Source organism: Periplaneta americana, chromosome 6 (assembly GCF_040183065.1).
Source record: "Periplaneta americana isolate PAMFEO1 chromosome 6, P.americana_PAMFEO1_priV1, whole genome shotgun sequence".
In the NCBI taxonomy this organism is placed as follows: Eukaryota; Metazoa; Arthropoda; class Insecta; order Blattodea; family Blattidae; genus Periplaneta; species Periplaneta americana.
Window position 1 is genome coordinate 127,068,227 of NC_091122.1, and position 18,804 is coordinate 127,087,030.

Here is an 18,804-nt window from a genome sequence, read left to right on the forward strand (position 1 = left end):
ACAAACTTATCAGCATATGTGATGCTCTAGCAACTAATGAGAATATTATAAAGAATTAGTGGGATATAAGACAAGTTACTTGTCACAGACCAGAATGTCGAACACTAATTAGCCTATATAACAAATAAATAGAAGAAATTATAAAGTCTTAGGGTCTATTCCATAATTGAACTAGTAGAAACTTTCTTTAGTTTATAGACTAAAATAATAATAAATACGGTAGATTGTCAAAATATAGGTATAATATACAAGAAAAGAAGAGAAGTAATTTTATAGTTTCGTATATAATGTAAACTTAGGCCTATGGAATATAAAAATAATAACCCTTGACTATGGAGGACGCCAGTTAATTCTGTGTATATAAATATTATTATCTAATAATATTATCACAAGAGTCTGTTTTACGAAACCTCTACAGTGATGATTCATGAGGAATCAATAGATACAAGTGAGAAGTTGCTCTTCACTCCAATTCATCTCAGAGATGTAATATATCAGACGTTACTGAATTTATTTTCTTCTTAATAGACTCCATCTTGTACTTTTGTTTCAAGTGTAACATAGTTTGTTCTCTAAGTAATTTTATGTAATGTGCAGTAGATTTTATTTATTGCTGAAATTTGTAACTCAGGTGGCTTTCTGTTTTCCTCAAGGTTTTCCTCATGTCTCCAAGTTTTTTAACTTTTGCTTCTATCTTGTTATCAATTTCCATTGTCTTCCAATTTTAACCTTTTAAAAATGGAAAAAAATCACACATTAGTCAGTATATATTAAATACAGCAAATGTTTTGAGTAGATTATTTCAAATACTAGAGTTTTATCCCTCTCATTAAATATAGTACAAAAAAAAAACTATCATGAAGGCGACACATGCCTCTTACTATATATTTTATGCATTTCACAGTGATCATCTTGTGTTTATAGTTTATTTTCTTGAAGTATAATTAAAAAGGCATACGTAAATCAAATCACTTACAAAGAACCAAAATCAACAGATACACTTTCCATTATATGAATTACACAAAACACATTCCATATAATTCTAAAAATATAAGATATTGAATTGTTTTATAGATTGTGCGATTTAAAAATATGTTATCCCATTAGTTTTACACAAATATAGGCTACATAAAATGTCATTTTTAGTATTGTAATAATTTCTAATGCTATTTTTCTGTTTACAAGACCAATGGAATTAAAGTGATATGTAATATAATGATATAAAAATGAAGATGAAATGGGGTTGTGTACATTCAATAAAAGTGTAAGATTTCTAAAAAATAATGCAATTAAATATAATGTATATACATTCCCTTAATAATTATTCATGACGTAAAATTAATGGAGATTTTATTAAAATTATATTCGAAATAAAAAAGAACAGATTAAACCGTTATTTAGGCTATATTAACTGTTTGCGAATCTTACAAGTTTTGGACGACAGAATGCTGTAGTGGGAACTACTAAATAAGTTCACAATGTTGCAGAGATTTAATTTCAGCACACATTGCGAAGTTCGAAAATCTTTAGATACACTGGCGTTCAAAGATATCTTACGTATTTAGTTCGTATTTGCTTTTAGCTTAGGGTATTATGTTTTTGTTTTTGAAAGAATTTTAGATAAGGGCGCAAATAGCCATAGTAGCTGAAGCGCCCTTTTTAAACCCCACCAACCAACTAACCGATGTACAACTTTCTGACCGTATAAGGAAACTTTCTAACCACGGGATAAGTCAGAATCAAAGATGTAACAGATAAATTTTGAAATAGTTCTGATAGTTTTCAATAGGTGACACTATTATTGAGGCAGGTAAAAATGTGTTGGGGAAAATGGTGATATAAATTAATTATAAATTATTCTCATAATTGGCAGTATAAGCTGTTTCCCGCTAAACCTAGCGATTTTTACAATTAATTATTAGAGGGGGATGAAATTCTGGATCCTATGAACGTGTATTTATGTACGATTGGCGACACTGACATATCTTCGCCATCTATTCATAGAAGTAATAACTAAAGAAGCCACACTTACACGAACAAATTATCGATCACTATCGATTAATAGGGGTCAGGAATCTTTGAACGCCATTGTACATGGGTGTCTCTAGACATATCCGTTTCCAAGAGAGTATGCCATACCGTTTTATGCAATAAGTAGCCGACCATTGGAGTTACTATTTGATAATAATTACCTTGTAAGATTCCTCGTCATTTCTATCTCTTTCCAGATATTGGCGCCTTCCTTGGTGGCTGCAGCAGGAGTAGACATCTTGCCTTCATACCGTCGTCGCAATCCTGTCTTCGTCGGTAGGATCTTCTGAGTTGTCAGTAAGTTCATAATTATTCTAACTTTCTGAGTGTTCAGTCTGTGTGTTGTGAGACGGACGTGTAGCTTTCTTAGAGTTCTGTATACTGAACTCCTTGCATCGTTGAGCTTGCAAGTTATTCATCTATGTTGAGAGCAGGTTGAATTCAATCTCTTGTGTTCATCACTGGACTTTGTATTTTGTACTATTAAACTGCTCTTCACATCTGGATTTAAAAAGACTTTTTTTAAATAATAACTTATTAGTTGATGATGGCTCATTTGTGGCAGGAAATATTTTCCTCTTCTTCCGAAAAATTATGTTAGCTATATAATTTCCGTTGGTAAGTCTGCTTTGAATATGACTTCCAGTAACAAATTTACCTTATAGGCGTCATTTTCCGAACGACCAAATCTCTGTCCCACAGCACAAATACACATGGAACTATTTTCACACCACTTCATATTCCTCTCAACAAAACATTCACTTTCACATACTCTGAAGAAAACTTTTACTTTTATGCGGTCAACAGGAAAAAAGTGCATCAATCTGAAAGCGCGTTCATTATTTCAAATTCGGTGCCTTTACTTAGATTGAAATTGTTCCTGTTCTCACTCAGAAGCAAATATGTTCATTGTTGCCAGATGTTTGACTTTCTTCTTAGGAATACTGCAGCCTTTGATGTTCACTCTGTGGATGTATAGTTTTAGAGATTACTTATTTATCCTATCCTAATCTATCTATATTCATGTGTGAATGACGTAAAAAAATTTTACATAGCATATCGCTAGTAAAATAAGCTTCTGTTTAAATAGTCTACCCCATTTTAGTGTTGTCATTTGTGTCTTAACTGAAGTTTCATTTCTTGTTTGCTAACTTCTAGAAATATAGTTTTCATATAATTTTTATTTACATTATTATTTTTGTAATAAATTTCATTTCGGAAAAGTGTAATTCAGTTTCCCAACTTATTGAAATAAAGGATAATTTTGTATCTCAATCATAGTTAAACATACACTCATCTACAAAAATCTATCAAATCTTGCAAATAAAACCTCGTCAGTTACTGAAAATTAAAAACAATTTCATATAAGTTCGGTTAACGCATTAGGTTTAATATTTAATTCATTTTCGTGCAGCCAAATGCCAGTTATCTGAGCTAGAAAAGGTGTAATCATCTTAAATATGGAAGTATGCAAATTACAATTTATTATTTGACCAAAAGAAAAATTATTAATAGGCCTAAAATATTACAAAATATTTTAACTCAGTAGAATTATTTTTTTAGATAAAATTTAAGCATATAAACTACATTGACGGTACGTAAAGATGTACAAAACCTGCTTAATTACTGTGTTCCCTCTAAGCTTTACGGATGAAGTAACAAAAGATGTTTCCACGTAGCTCTACACTGAATTTTTACTGCGCAGCTGGAATTTTATTTTGAAAAGGCTGCTGGAAGCATTTTATAATGTGCCACTCATTTGTTAAATATTGCAAAAATACATCTGAAAAGTATCTTTCACAAATAAATCCTACAAAATTCCAATTTATCAGTTATTATTTATGTCTATTATTTTACCATAGCACGACTTTTCGATTGTGTTGTTAAATTCATACCTTTTCCCACAGTTAATGTATTCCTAAGTTCTTGTGCATGCTCTATGTTTGAATTTGTGTTATTACAACCTTTGATGATGTTACTATGTCCGAGTAGCTCCGTCACTTCTCTGGATACGCATGGCGCTACCTGGTTTACCATTTCCATGTACGTGGTACTCAAAAAGCGTGCAATAGGAAATGTGCTGATAGGGAATATGGGTAGGATCGGAAGTGTCCTAGTTACGCATGGTTAAAAGACAAATTTCTGAACCTAGTAAAATATCACTGCTTACTAGATATTGAAGACCGGACCAGTGTCGCAAAAAACAAAACAAAAAATCCAACAGTCGCAAGGATCTCTTTTCTTCTCGGACTGTTCTGCCACCGTTTATCCCAATAGATGTCAATGATTATTATATTATATTAAATAAAAACTGGTTTATGAATTTATATATTCAATAATATATTTTTTTTTCTAAAATCATTCGACTTTGGCACTCTAGGTTGCTGGAAACAGTAGCAGCAGTGGTCCGTGTACGCCATAGTTTCGGTATTTAGTTACTGAGAAATCTTTTTCTCGATTTTATTTAAAAAAAATATATATTGTTGTTGGTAGTTCACCTTGCATTATTGTCAGCCAGATGTTGAGTAACCTCGTCGAAACAATATCAGTTACTTTTTCATGGTCATATTCCCGTTAAATTTCTTTCGTGCAAAGATATTGAGTTTTTTTTTAACGAAATCGTTTCCTAAACACTTCAATGTCAATCCACATATTACTTCATCTAAATAGAATTCGAGTAGAGAAATATAATGTTTACGTAGGATAATTAAAAAATATTCACATCAATAATATCAACTCAAGCACACAACTCACCAAATACAATCCCGTTACTTTTCAGATTTCGTATCAGTACACAATAAACCAACAGCACGTTATCTAGCGGCAAAATCGTGCAACACTTTCTTTTTTTTATCACTCAGTGAAGTGAGTGCTGTTTTCCCGCTCTTAAATAGCTAGTAGGCAGTGATGATGTTCGTGAATTAGAGCTTCAGTAAAAAAAAAAAAAGGTTATAGAGTCTGTTTTACATCGTTGTTCGTAATGTATTAGTGATTGTGGTTGCCTTTTAGATTAATACGCTTAGCAGCGAATCTGAAGGAATATAATCAATTCACAGTCGTTCCATTATAACTTGATAAAAGGTCGTATTTGTTTATATATGGGAATATAAATACATATTTTGCTTTGCGATTTAAATATATAGCACAATTTATATATATTTAATTTGGTGACTAAGACGTAGGTCTACAGTTAATTATTGTGTCACGAAGTATTATTTTACGTAATACAGAACTTGAAAGTTTTAATATATTTTTATAGGCCTATTATGATTATATATTCCACAATATACCGGTGAAAATCTCGAGAAAATGTGAGTTATTTTTTTTTTGTAACTGAGTTATTGACATTTTAATGTCATTGAAATGCAGTATACTTACTCATGCGTAGGTATATATTGTTTTAGGTTTGAAATTGCATTTTAAAAGAAGAAAATAGATAAAATGTGATTTCTCTAGCTGCCATATGTGATTTTCATGCGGTGCTAAGCTGCGTTCCATGTTATTTGCTTGAATAGAAACAGACTTCTTCGACATTCTGAAATATTGTGCTGTCTTTGAACCATGCATTAAGAGGGATGTGAACCGAGGTAATGCAAAGCACACCAAATACTGTGAGAACTAAATATACAGTACTACTAAGACATAGCTTGTGAACCCCGAAAGAAAGTTGTACAAGGAACAAATAAGTTGATGGAAACAACAAAAGACTACTGTAAGGAAATAAGAGCCACAAAACGTTAGTGTTGGAGATTAAAAAGAGATATTTATTTTACAGCATTTCCAGGTTTCCAAAAAAATAAAAGAATAAAAAAGTGATGAAATACAGAGACAGATTAAAAGACATTCATCATTTCATACTTCTGAAGAAAAGTGATAGTTTGCAAGAAGACCCTTTTCCAGGGATGATATCCAAGGAGGGTGATACTGTTCATAAGCTCTACAGAGTACAGACGTGTACATACAAACAGAGAACCTGTTAGGCATGGTGCTTGCAGTGAAGTCAGTCAATTGGCACACATTCTCCGTTGCTCCCTCTCACATACAGTTCAGTAAAGCACGGATAAATAGAAATTACAGAGCACACGAAATGAAGAACCACTCTACTGCTTGATAGAAGAATGAAAAGAGTATCAAGGGGTGAAGAAGTTAATGGAGATATAGTTTGTAATCACTTGTTCTAGTCGATTAATTTTTCTCTTAATTCGAGATATTAGTATTTGTAAACATTCTGCATTGTCGTGTCACAACGCAAAAATTTCAGACTAGATGTAAAAGAAAACGTAGTGGCGACAAATGAATAGCGATTTTTTTTTTATGCTTATAATAACGCTGTATCGAATTATTTTATCTTCTTCTTAATAGGTTCTTTTTATATATATTAAGCAAGATTTTTTATCACAGACTGAGGAACGGTAGGTTAGCGAAATTAATTTGTTTCACGAGTAATAAAATCGCGGTTGCAATTTTGTGAAATATCTTGAAATCCTGAAAACATTTGAGTTCTTGTTAGCTACGAGACCACAGCAACGGGTAAATAGAGTTCACTTGTTTTACATGGCGTGAATAGCGATTTTGGGCGTGTTTCCGTTGATCTTGATTCTGAGGTTATGTTTTCGGGATTCGAGATATTTCTTTGAGGAATTGCGTAGAGGAACCAGGTTTCTGGAGGTGGGAATGGCGGTGATGACATCACGGGACGCTTATTGCTTCTTGGCTATGCGGACGCCGCTGAATGTCGAGACGGGGGCGTTGTCACTCTCTGGGGCGATTTCTCCGTCTTCCAGCCAGATAGCAGTTTGATCTCCGACCTCCATGTCTAGAAGAGCAATGTTAGCCCCTCCTCCACCACCCGTTGATACTACTGTCGTCCAGGCATCGCTGTTAGACGGCTTCTTCTTGAGAACAAATCTGTGAACAAGCAAAATCATGGGTTCCAAAATGTTAGATTACTTTAGATTAGATTTTAAAGGGAGGTGAATAAGTAACCACGTAACAGTGGACTTCAAAATATGTTGTGTGAAAAGAAGAAGACAAATAATGTACACTGAGTAGTTGAATGTTTGAAACTGAATATCTTGTGTGTTGAAAAAACTTTATTAATACAATTATTGCGTTCCTGTAATTTCTAAAATTCGTTTTCGATATTCGTGAGCCTAGGCTACGCTAGCCTACAGCCTACAGTTCAATTCGGTGATGAGCTGATGAGTTTGGAGTCGCCACAGCATGAACTGAGCTTGCAGCATATCTCACAGCTGTAATTTTTTTCTGTAATAGAGGAGGGGCCTGAGGGCTAGCATTTCAGCCTGTAGTAGACTTACTGTGCTTTACCCCTCTATTATAGGAATAATGAAGTCCGAACGGTTGCGCTCTTGTAAAGATCGTGACTCAACTGTTTGTTGCTGTCTGTCGATTCAGCTTACATTGTAATGTATTGTATTTATTAACATTCCATGGTATTCGTACATTGCTTCACAGTTAGAATATGGAACAAGTCAAAAAACTTATTACTACTATAAAGTCTTAATTTGTAGTCACTGTCTAGTTGAAATATATACAGAAGAGGTTTACAATATAGTCTAATAGTACAACACAAAGTTTTAGTATCAATTTCATGAAGCTTTGTTGAATGTCATGAATTCACCTACAGAATAGAAGGCGTGAGAAATTAGGCACTTCCTTAATTTGGCCCTTAATAATAATCTTATGTTTTAGAGTTTCATTTTTTATATCCATAGGGAGGCTATTAAAAATGTTTACTGCCATATAACGCACTCCTTTTTGATAGCACAATAGACTTGCCGATGGAGTATGAAAGTCATTTTTAACGTGTATTTATGCTATGAACTGTTGAATTAGCTACAAAGATTTCACGATTATATACGAGGAAGATTATTAATGACAAAATATACTGACAAGCCATGGGCATTATTTGCGGTTCCAATGGAGTTCCAATTGTTAACCCCAGAGCCCTCTTCCCTCATCCTACCGAAAACGTTCTATGGCATCCTCAGGCTGATGTCATCTTAGGATTTTTAATCGAACGGGTTTAAAATAGCAGTGAATATTTTTCTGTTCCGCGCACGACGATTATTAATGTTCAGATTTTCATGTATGCAAGATGGAATTCACAGACTGCAGTAATTTGTGCATTACTGACAAAAGATCGAAAACAAAAACGTAAAAAGAATCTATTCTGGATACATGCAATCATTACATAACGACCATAACGTCATATGAAAGGACAATTTGAAATCTAAGGTATTGAAATATACTCATGGTTAACAGATTTTTCGTTTTCATTAAGTTCATTCCAATTGATAGCGATAGTTTCACACACTTCTTCGCATTGTTTCCTTTCCTGGTTACGAACTTGTACATTAGGATTGTGAGAAGAGAACATTTCTCAACCTTCAGTAATAATCCATATCCGTAAATAGACCTATTCAATGTGATAAATTACAACTTACTATGCCTATCTCCTTCCGGACCAAAAATCAGAACAGTAAGCCAGAAACAGTCTTACATTTTCGTGCCGCAGTGCGCGATAACCAATTTGAGGAGGTCCGTTCCGAACCATATTAAGTCCACTGATGTAATTTTTTCAGGCGAGAGGAAAAACTGTTTATGTGCCAACTAAGAGAGGTAAATTAAAATACTAAAATGATTATTCACTGAAAGAACTTATTTTATCAGAATAAATTATATTTGAAATCACATCAGACTGTCCTGAAATTCAGAAAATATCATGGACATAATACGGTTTGACGTGAACATAAAAAAGAAAAAAATTCTTCCTCAATATTTGTAAAAATTCAACCAAAGTAATTGTGTAAGTTATAGGTAACACTCCTTGATTTACTCCTATGTAATACTGAATCACAAAGTTATAACGTTCATTAATGCTAACGATCTTGATAAGCTTTCTTTTTTGTTGAGAAAACCCTTTCCTTGACCCTGCGAATATCATGTTCGGAAATTGGACAACAGTGGAACCGACCTTCCCTATGCTAGCATGGTGGTTCGAACAGAGTTAACTCAGGATCCTTATCAATGTTTCTGCAGATTGAAAAAGAGTACCCTATTGTACATTACATGATTATTGTAGAAAACAGTTTTTTAATGAAAATAAGTCTCCTAAACATTTATTAATTTAAAATATAGTAACAGTATTATACCGAAGTTCACTTTGTTGCTGTCGTACTGTTTTCTTCTTCACTTTTTCCCTACTTCCTCTACTATTCTCACCTATAGGCACTTCTCCCTTCATTTTCACTAATATCATATGCACAACTGGACTGCAGCGACACTGAACTGATACAAAGGCCGACATTAAGTGAATACTGTAAATTGGCGCTAGTTTTTCTCAGTGCAGGAAACTTGAAACTCATCCTTAACAATGAAAAATATTTATTGATTTTGGACAGAATACAGTTTGACGAAGACGGTTTGCTACGAACACCCGGATTCATGCATTCTTTTGAAGGGGATTCAATACAGTTAGACCCAGGCTTCACATCATGATAGAACATGTTGAGAAGTATACGAAACCATATAACTTAAAACTCAATTTCGTCCGTGGGTGGACCTAATACAGTTTGGAATGGACCTCCTCATTTATGGTTGTAAATGGGTTTCATTTCATTCGTGCGAAAATGGGATCACAGAAAAATGGTGCATGTTGCGTTTTTAAAATCGCAGCGATTAAAGTACAGCTACTTTCTGCGATTAAAAATCGCAAGACGTTTAATCGCAGTGCGCGGGTTGGAGTAAGTAGTATAGTGAGGGATACGAACCTGGTGGCGGCGGTCTTCCCGCTGCCTGCGAACGCGAACTGGTACAGTCCAGGGCAGAAGCAGGTGAATTCTCCGGACTCGCGGCTCCAGCCGATGCCCTTGTCAGCCAGGGCGCTACGGAAGCTCAGCTTGCCGGCGTCCTCCTTGGTAGGGGCGAGGGCTCCGGCGCTCGAAAACGCCACGGCGCCGTTACAGTCGTGCAGGTTGGTGGCGTACTTGCGCGCGCCCACCACGCCCTTGGGAGGGTCTGGCACTGCTGCAGCGCACAGCGACACCAACAGCAGACCCGCGAGTACGTGCAACATCCTGCACAACAACAGAAAACGAGCGTTTAGTATTGGTTGTCGTCATAAACAGTCTTCATTTCTATTGCTCATCGTTAATAGTACATTATGCAACGAGCCTATAATGGTAGTAATTAAGACGCGAGTATGTTTATGAAACGAGAGCAAGCGAGTTTCATAATTTTCATACGAGCTTCTTAATTACTATTATAGTCAAGTTCCATACGACTTTTTATGCTCGACCATATTTCTAACTTGAAATTATTCATAAGTATTCATGTTATTCTTATCTGGCTGAGGAGCAGCACTGACCTTGTGCAATACCTCGTAAATTGTGAGATGTGCGCAGACGCGAAAGTATTGATTTTTTCCGAGAAACAAATGTCGACATTGACCTTGATATAATCTAGAGAGTAAAATAAACATTAATCTTGATATAACCTTGAAATTGAATTAGACATTGAAAAACGAGATGACAAATTGAATTTATTTGAATATTATTTACAATTAACGCTAATTATTATAGTAACAGAACTAGTTGTCTTTCGATTGCATATCCGAGAATAATCGAAACTTGCGCTTTCATATCGCTACAATGCTATTTTCTGATTGGTGGAACACCTGAACTTTAATGAATAGGTGTAGGGCTGCTACCAAGTGTATAATTACTACATTTCGGCATGGTCGAGTTTAAAAACTTTTATAATTTGAAATAAAAGATAATATCTTTAAAATTTGTAAAAGAAAATTTTGTTTATGTGTACAGCACCTTTTCCACTGTTATACCTCTTTTCATGCAACCTAGTTTATGGAGATCGCGACAATTTTTAGCCTCCCAGAACAGCATGAGCCATTCGCGCTTTAGCAACGTTGCCTAGTTGTAATGTTAAGACTCAGTTGCTGTTAGTTATGGTAATTTAAATATTGCATGCGCCCAGGCAAAATATTGAATGAAGGAACAACTGCGCACAAATGTGCATAGGTTAAGGGGTTATTTACAGCTTACAGCAGTAAAATTTTGGAAATATTCAACATTTTTTTCCTCCATTACTGTATCTTGTACAATAATGAAAATTGCTATGTTTAAAACACTGTCCCTCTGCTATATGAAAAAAAAAAAATTTACGATTAAAAAAATTATTTACATTATCAAAATTCAGTTCACTGTGCAGTGATGAAGCATTTCCCACATAACTCAAAAACTGTCCAACATTCTGTGATGAATTTTTTTGTGTGTATTTATACATATCATATGAAAAATATGATGCAAGATCACTTCTCTACCTTTGATAGATTGTTTGATAAAAAATAAATTCGTTTAAAAATGGTCAAATATCAGTATTTTCTTCCAACACAAAATTAAAAAAATATATTTATTAAGGAATGTAGTTGAAAGAGCATGATATTGCAAATATGAGTTTCAGCAATAAAATAAAAGAGAGATAACATGAAAAAATTTAAAAGTTTATGAGTTATGAGGGAAAAGCTTCATCACTGCACAGTGAACTGTCACCATTTTTAATTTTGAAAAAAAAATAATTGAAGTAATTTTTTTAATCGTAAAAATATATTTTTTTTTCATATAGCAGAAAGACAGTGTTTTATACATACCAATTTTCATTATTGTACAAGATACAGTAATGGAGGAAAAAAATGTTGAATATTTCCAAAAATTTTACTATAAGTTGTACCTAACTCCTTAAGTCTATCTAATCGATACAGAACTTTGTTATGGAATCTCCCTGGTAGGACACTTCAGTACATGATATCACTCGCACAGTTGTTCACAATACCAGACAAAATATTGTAGCCAGGAAGAAGACACGTATGAACAAAGTCGCATAGGATTTATGTCATTTTAAACATTTTTCTTCGTGGGCTGGTTTTTCCTCTTAAGTATTATAGAGTACGTAACGTCTTTTTCTCGGCTTTCCCGTCAGAATTATTCTTGGCCTACTCGTTTTCAATCTTTGAAAGGAATAAACCGGAAACTGTGATGCCAGTTGGCTGGAAATTTCCCGAGTCTTGGGAAATATTGCCTGTTTTGAGGACTGGAAGGGAAAAAGGAGATTATTATTATTATTATTATTATTATTATTATTATCATTATTATTATTATTATTATTATTATTATTATTATTATTATTATTATTATTATTTTAAAATGTAAAATTCTGTATCTTGGCTCAGTAATAGATAGATAGGAAAGGAATGTATTCTATTAGTTTGGTTGTAGTTTGGAAAGACACAATGCAAGGTAATAACCATCATGGTATTGGGATATTCTTTGTGTAATATAATTATTAATTTATCGGCATTCAAACCATAAAAAAAAATAAAATTATCCTTACAGGCCAACGCTACATTGCTATCGTTTCTCATAAGGCTCTGAACTAAGCATCACTTCAAAAATATACATGCGTAATAAGTACAAACATCGAAACGAAAAAATTATGCACTGATATCTCTGAATTATGTGAGCTCCAAGCCAGTAGACCAATTGTCTCAGTCCGTGTGTCGCCATTCCACTGAAGGAACGTAGAAAAATTTTGAAAGTGAAAACCAAAAAATGGACGTAATCGAATTGGTACTCCTTTAGGGAGGGAGAACTGTGTCAAAGTAGCAGTAGGAGCAAGGTTTTGCATCAGCAGCATAGGATCGCTAGGGTTAATTTTATTTATTATGTGGTATACTACCATATCACACTCTCCATTCCTAAACACAGGACATTCTTCTACTCTTCATCTTTCACCGTCTCTGCAGCTCATCTCTGGAAAACTCTACCACAACATGCCAGAGACTGTCGGACATTGTCTAGTTTCAAAAATAAATTAAAATTTCACTTTTTCAATTCAGATTCCTTTCAGTTATAAGCCCCTTTCTCTGCGATAGTTTTGTAAAAATATAGGCTATAAATTTCTTTCCTTCCGTTCCCCTTCTTGTTCTCTTTATCAGCCGATGAATTTATTATCATAGCCTTTTTATTGTGAATTTTAATTAATATTCGTATTTCTTTTATTTTTTATTATTATTTTATTACATTCCATTTTGTTATATTCTACCTTACGTTTTCCATATTAACCATTTGTACTAAATGAGTTGCTTTTACTATATTCCAATGTATTTTACTTTCTTTTTCAATTATCGTATTATTTTCATGTTGCGTAGTGTCGATTTTATTATGCTATTATTATTATTATTTTTTTGTAATATGTTAGTATTCTGTTCTTTAACTTTTTGTTAAATTTTAACTGCTTGTATACTTTGTGACCTGGTAGAGTGTAAGAGAAGGCCCTATCGCCTTAACTCTGCCAGTATAAATAAAGAATTATTATTATTATTATTATTATTATTATTATTATTATTATTATTATTATTAGGCCTACTACTACTACTACTACTACTACTACTACTACTACTACTACTACTACTACTACTACTACTACTACTACTACTACTACTACTACTACTGAATTTGAAAGGAAAGGAATATTCTTATAATCTCATAAACAATTAAAACATAAATCACTTTTTCATACAGATTATCGTAAGTAGAAAAGTAATCTATTATAAATAATTACGCCTACATTATAAGAATACCGTAGTCTTTTTTATGTGAATTTACGTAAAATTATGTCATATTTACTTATATTTTATATGCAATCTACAAAACGGAAGTTCGATTTCTCATTTAAGTGCATAGTAAATTATGTAAGGTCTTTTGAATAATAATTGAAGAAAATAAACTATGAACATTAATAACTTTCGTAAAATGGCAAAAAGAATTGAAATGCTGTGACACTACAAGAGGTGCCGGTATTTTCGTGACACTCATTTTTTCCCTTCATCGTCATTTCCAACCATAAAATACATCGTGGCTTTTAATTCCGAGCTTCATGCGTGGAAATATGATAGATTAAGACATTCGAGATAAGTTTCCGAAAACTTTACCATAATTAATCACTGTGAAAGTCTGGTGATAGTAGTTGGCAATAAAAACTGGTTTCAGCGGAATAATTAATTTTTTGTTGAATGGTTGCCTAATCTCGTACGTCTTGGCAGCGAAGTGAATCGATTGAATCGAGGTGACGTCACGTAAAGCGTTGAGGTCTCCTAACCTCTCATCATCACTTTTCTTCCGCACCGTTATTGTCCGTTTAACTTTCACATTTCACCAAGAACGTTGCCTCAGCCGTCATTATCGGAGAAAAAATGTATTATCTCCACTTTGATAGGTGAAATGAAAAAAAGTAGGCCTAATGGTAAAAATTCAAAAATTCCTACATATTTTATCTTATAGGCCCTACCTTTCTCTTTGGTTTGGTACAGTGACTAATTTATTCCACTATAGAAATAAGCAATAATTAAATCTTGTTATGTATATAAATACCTTTTTACATTACGTCTTTTTCGCGTGTAGCTGGGAGACTTGTTCGACAATAATTTTAAGCACGCGATATTGAATTTAACAGTTACAGACAGATATAGTATAAGAATCATGTCAGTTTTAACTGAAAAAATAAGGAAATGAAACACAAGTAACGTTTTCATGATGATTAAGGCAAATATATTCAAGAATGGATTACTAGACATTCAGAAAGAAATATAAAACTTTATAAATTCACAAAATAATCAAGAGAATAACATGTGACGCATATTTGTATACAGTGGCAGTGACAATTTCAGCGGATAGATCTCTAGGTTCCGGGCCCACCCAAAAGTCCGATATTGTCAAAATAATTAAAAGTAGGGAAAATTATTCACTCCGACAGGCATGTAAGTGATAACCAGTAGTTATTTTTAATAATTCAACATACAGTAATATTCATATTAAATTTCCATATTATTTAAAATAATGTAAGTATCATTTAAAACAATGTATTAATGAGTTGTTAAGAATTCGCAGTAGTTCAGAAATATGTATAAAATAGTGAATATTACCACAGTCTAGTAAATACAGTCACGAAGCTCAATACATAGGGAATATGCATCCAGGGACCAAGCAATCGAAAACTATTTTCATGCGGCCAGGACCAAAAAATCCAAAAGATCGTCATTAATCTTTGAGTACATGAACATACAATGGGAAATGGATGAGTATGTGAAAATATAGTCCCTATTACATTGTAAAGTAATGAATAAATATGTGGTTCTGCCGCAGATAATACAATGTTGTTTGACTATAGAAGAATCTTAGCTTTAAATTAGGACATTTGTTAGTAGGTTAGTACTATTGATGTGGAAATTGATAACTCTACCCTCAAGATTTTCCCCAGTAATTGTAAAGCGAATATGAGGTAATTCCATCGCAAATTCTCGAATTCTTCTCGCCAAATACCATCTGTCACCAATGACTCCGACTGTAGATAATATCGCCGCTGATAAATGATCTTTAAATAACAGATTATAAAGAAGTCGAAATATCATATACGTCGTGTTTGCTTCATGTTTTGTCTCAAGCGATTGCCTTACACCAGCCGCGGCGAAAATGCGACTCACGAGCACATTGTGGTTCGCAGTGCTTTTCTCTCGCTTCCTACCTACAACCCCCACCCTCTCATTCACTGGAGTCAAACTCCGTTCTATTTGTATTTGTCTCGGACCTGCGAGTGGCGTATCGTCGCAATGTCTCTCTCGAAACCATGTACCTCTATAAAAAACGAAAGTTTCGAGTAGGATGGGAGGATGCATTCTTTTGCTTACAATATGATGAAAATATTAAATGTATGATTTGTTCACAAATATTACTAGGAAAACGGTTGTATAACATAAAACGGCATTATAAGTTACTACATGTTATTGATGAAACATTAAAAGGTTAAGTGTTGTTATTATTATTATTATTATTATTATTATTATTATCATCATTATCATTATCATCTCTGTACATCGATTCTTTTATAGCAGATGTACGAATAATGCGGTTAGATTTTCAATTTAAACTCACAAATTTACAATGTGACGTTAAATGAAAGCTAGATGTATGGACTTGACAGATATTGAACTTTTCAAATCTTTGGAAAAAAATAAATATTTGAAGCTTCGTTCTTTCGCTATCTCTGTTGAAGCCATGTTCGCTGTAACTTACGTTTGTGAAAAATTATTTTCAACAATGAAAATAGTAAAAATCAAATTTAGATCACGACTGACAGACAAATACCTTCGTGATCAACTACGATTGGAAGTAAGTGACATAATTCCTGATTTTGAAACTTTGTCGCAGAGACATTCTGAAGACAGTTAATTTTAGGTTGTGATAATGTGTCCTATGTTTTCTTGTTCATTTCTTTCTTCGTTACACGTCCTAAACATTAACTTCCCCTTCGGTTTTCCGCCTCCCTCCATAGGTGCTATGCACGTTGCAGCTTACACAGTGGCTCGGCGCACCGTGGCCTTTTCGCCACGGCTGCCTTACAGTATGTTGACTACATTACAATGAGCCCCACTATTTGTGAATATTTTGTGCTAATTCATGGTCGTTATGGAAATGAGAACGCAACGCAGCAGGTCCGAAGTGCCCAATCTTGAACGTAGGTAGATGATGATAAACTGTGTCTGTCAAAAAACTAGTTGGATTAACTCATAAAAAGTGTAGAATTTCTCTGAGGTACATGTCTTCATGGGAGGTTTTGTCATTCAGGTTAAACGAATGTGGCAAAGGAGAGAGAGTTATTGACTTGTAGTCCGTATCGTGATGAATATCAGTAACTCTCAGTGAAGCGGAACTGCGCACACTACGCACAAGAAATGTGGTGTCGGATTTCACATCTCATGTTTCGCTGATTGATGACTTTCTTTAGTTTTTTCTGTGTAAACTGTTGTATGTAGGTTGTCTATTCCGCCTTTGTGAATTGAGTCAACAGTTGACAGACGTTGCCAAAACAAATGTGTTACTCAACTGTTTGAATGCAAACTTGTAAAAAGTATTTGGGCAACAATATTGGCTCAGCTGTGGTTGAGTAAGGTGGCGTGTGGTGTTCGATCCCCGTAAAAATCCTATGAAATGTATTGTGCGCAAAATGGAAGAGAGGAATCCCTATTCCACATTAATTTTATTTTTATTTTACTGTGTTCAAACATCATTACGTTGTCTTAATACCTTGAAGGTGTTATGAAATAAGGGAACTGGTGAATAACGTTTATATTTATAATTAGTTTTGTTCTTGGTTTCCATTCTTATATAATACTTCGTCAGTGAGCAAAATCTATTTGTGAAGCTGTCATCATCGTAGGTAATTTTCGCAGAAATCTCTTTCCATTTATCATTTTCTTCTGCAATGTCTAGGTCACGGCCTCTTACTGTAATAATCTGTTTGTCAGTCTTCCTACATCACGTCTTTTAACCGAGGTTTTCTTTGGAAAATTCTCACCGGACATAATTTTAGTTGTGAAATCCCTCTCTGCCTTTTTTCTCTAAATTCAAAACTGTTTAATTCCGACTGAATTGCTACATTCTTGATTTGATTAATTTTCTGGAAGTCCTTTATACAGCTAAATGTAGTTTTTTCTACGTAATATTGTTTGTACTACTATTATTATGGGTAGGCCTAACACCGTAAAGGTGTTTATTTCGTCGATACATTTAAGAGCGCGAAGCGGAAGTGAAATTATCTATAGTAATGTCACGAGAGGTCTGAGATTTATTAGGACTATTTCGTGAATAAAATAAAAATGTACATAATAATATGTCCCTAAAATTTGCTCATTAAATGTTAATACTATTGTATATTTATGAATACTTAACCTATTCAGATATTTTGAAGACGAAATAGATGAATAACGATTACTGCAATAAAGAAATTGAATGTTATTCAGTAATGCGAATTGAGAAAAGGGAAATACAGGTTTAAAAATGTTAATTACATGTATTGCGTTTTTCTCTTGTTATAACAGAAATACGTTTTCATTATCTGTTGAAATCATAATTTAATTTAAACATTTTATAGTATAATTACCAATAACCTGATTGATACTTTTATTAAATGAACAATTTTATGAAGGAGTGTCATTTTCTTTAGATATAATGGACATGGAATTAGAATATGTAGATATAGAAGTAGGATTTCGCACTTTATTTAGTACAATGGATTTATGCTCATCAATTTACGTGGAAACAGTTGGCGACACTGACGAAAAAAAAAGAACGACCATGCGATAAATTGATAGTGATAAATCGAGCTGCAGAAATTACCGCGATATATGACTGTAATTGGTTGGAATTCAAAATTTCACTAAACCTCATTGGTCGAAAATGGAATGACGTCATATAAACGAAATAGTCCAAAGAAACTGTAAACTTGGCGTGATACTTAATAAGACTATTTTCCCGAATAATAATTAATTAATAGAAGAAAGATAACTCACCGTTATTCAAAGGTTATGTCAATGTTATCGGAGTGAGAGGTATAGTCTAATGATGTTTTTCTACATTTTGCACCATTCTGTGATGTAAAAAAACGGAGACTTCGCTGTTAAATTCCACTGAGACTGCTTGAAGTGCTCAATAATTTCAAAATTAGCAGCGTACTCCGAGGGTTACTTTGTTTGCTATAACTATTGTTTCGATATAATGGATTTACTTACTGCAATTGAAGTAATACATTTTCTAAAACAATAATTAAAGATTCATAGCTTGAAAAACAGTGTGTATTTCCATTTCTTATTGTAAGTGACCAGTCTTCTCATCTGCAACTTAC

General features: G+C 33.6%; 1 protein-coding gene across 1 annotated transcript in view; it reads right to left on the reverse strand.

Moving 5' to 3' along the window:
* Positions 1–5,774: 5,774 nt before the first annotated feature.
* The window catches only part of LOC138701720 (uncharacterized), a 99,357-nt gene continuing 86,327 nt past the window's right edge, over positions 5,775–18,804 (reverse strand). The window contains exons 2-3 of the mRNA XM_069828921.1: positions 9,825–10,130; positions 5,775–6,939 (exon numbers count right to left, since the gene is read on the reverse strand). Coding sequence (XP_069685022.1) covers positions 6,732–6,939; positions 9,825–10,129 — 513 coding nt within the window. The 5' untranslated portion in view covers position 10,130 and the 3' untranslated portion in view covers positions 5,775–6,731. The remainder of the gene's footprint in view (positions 6,940–9,824; positions 10,131–18,804) is intronic.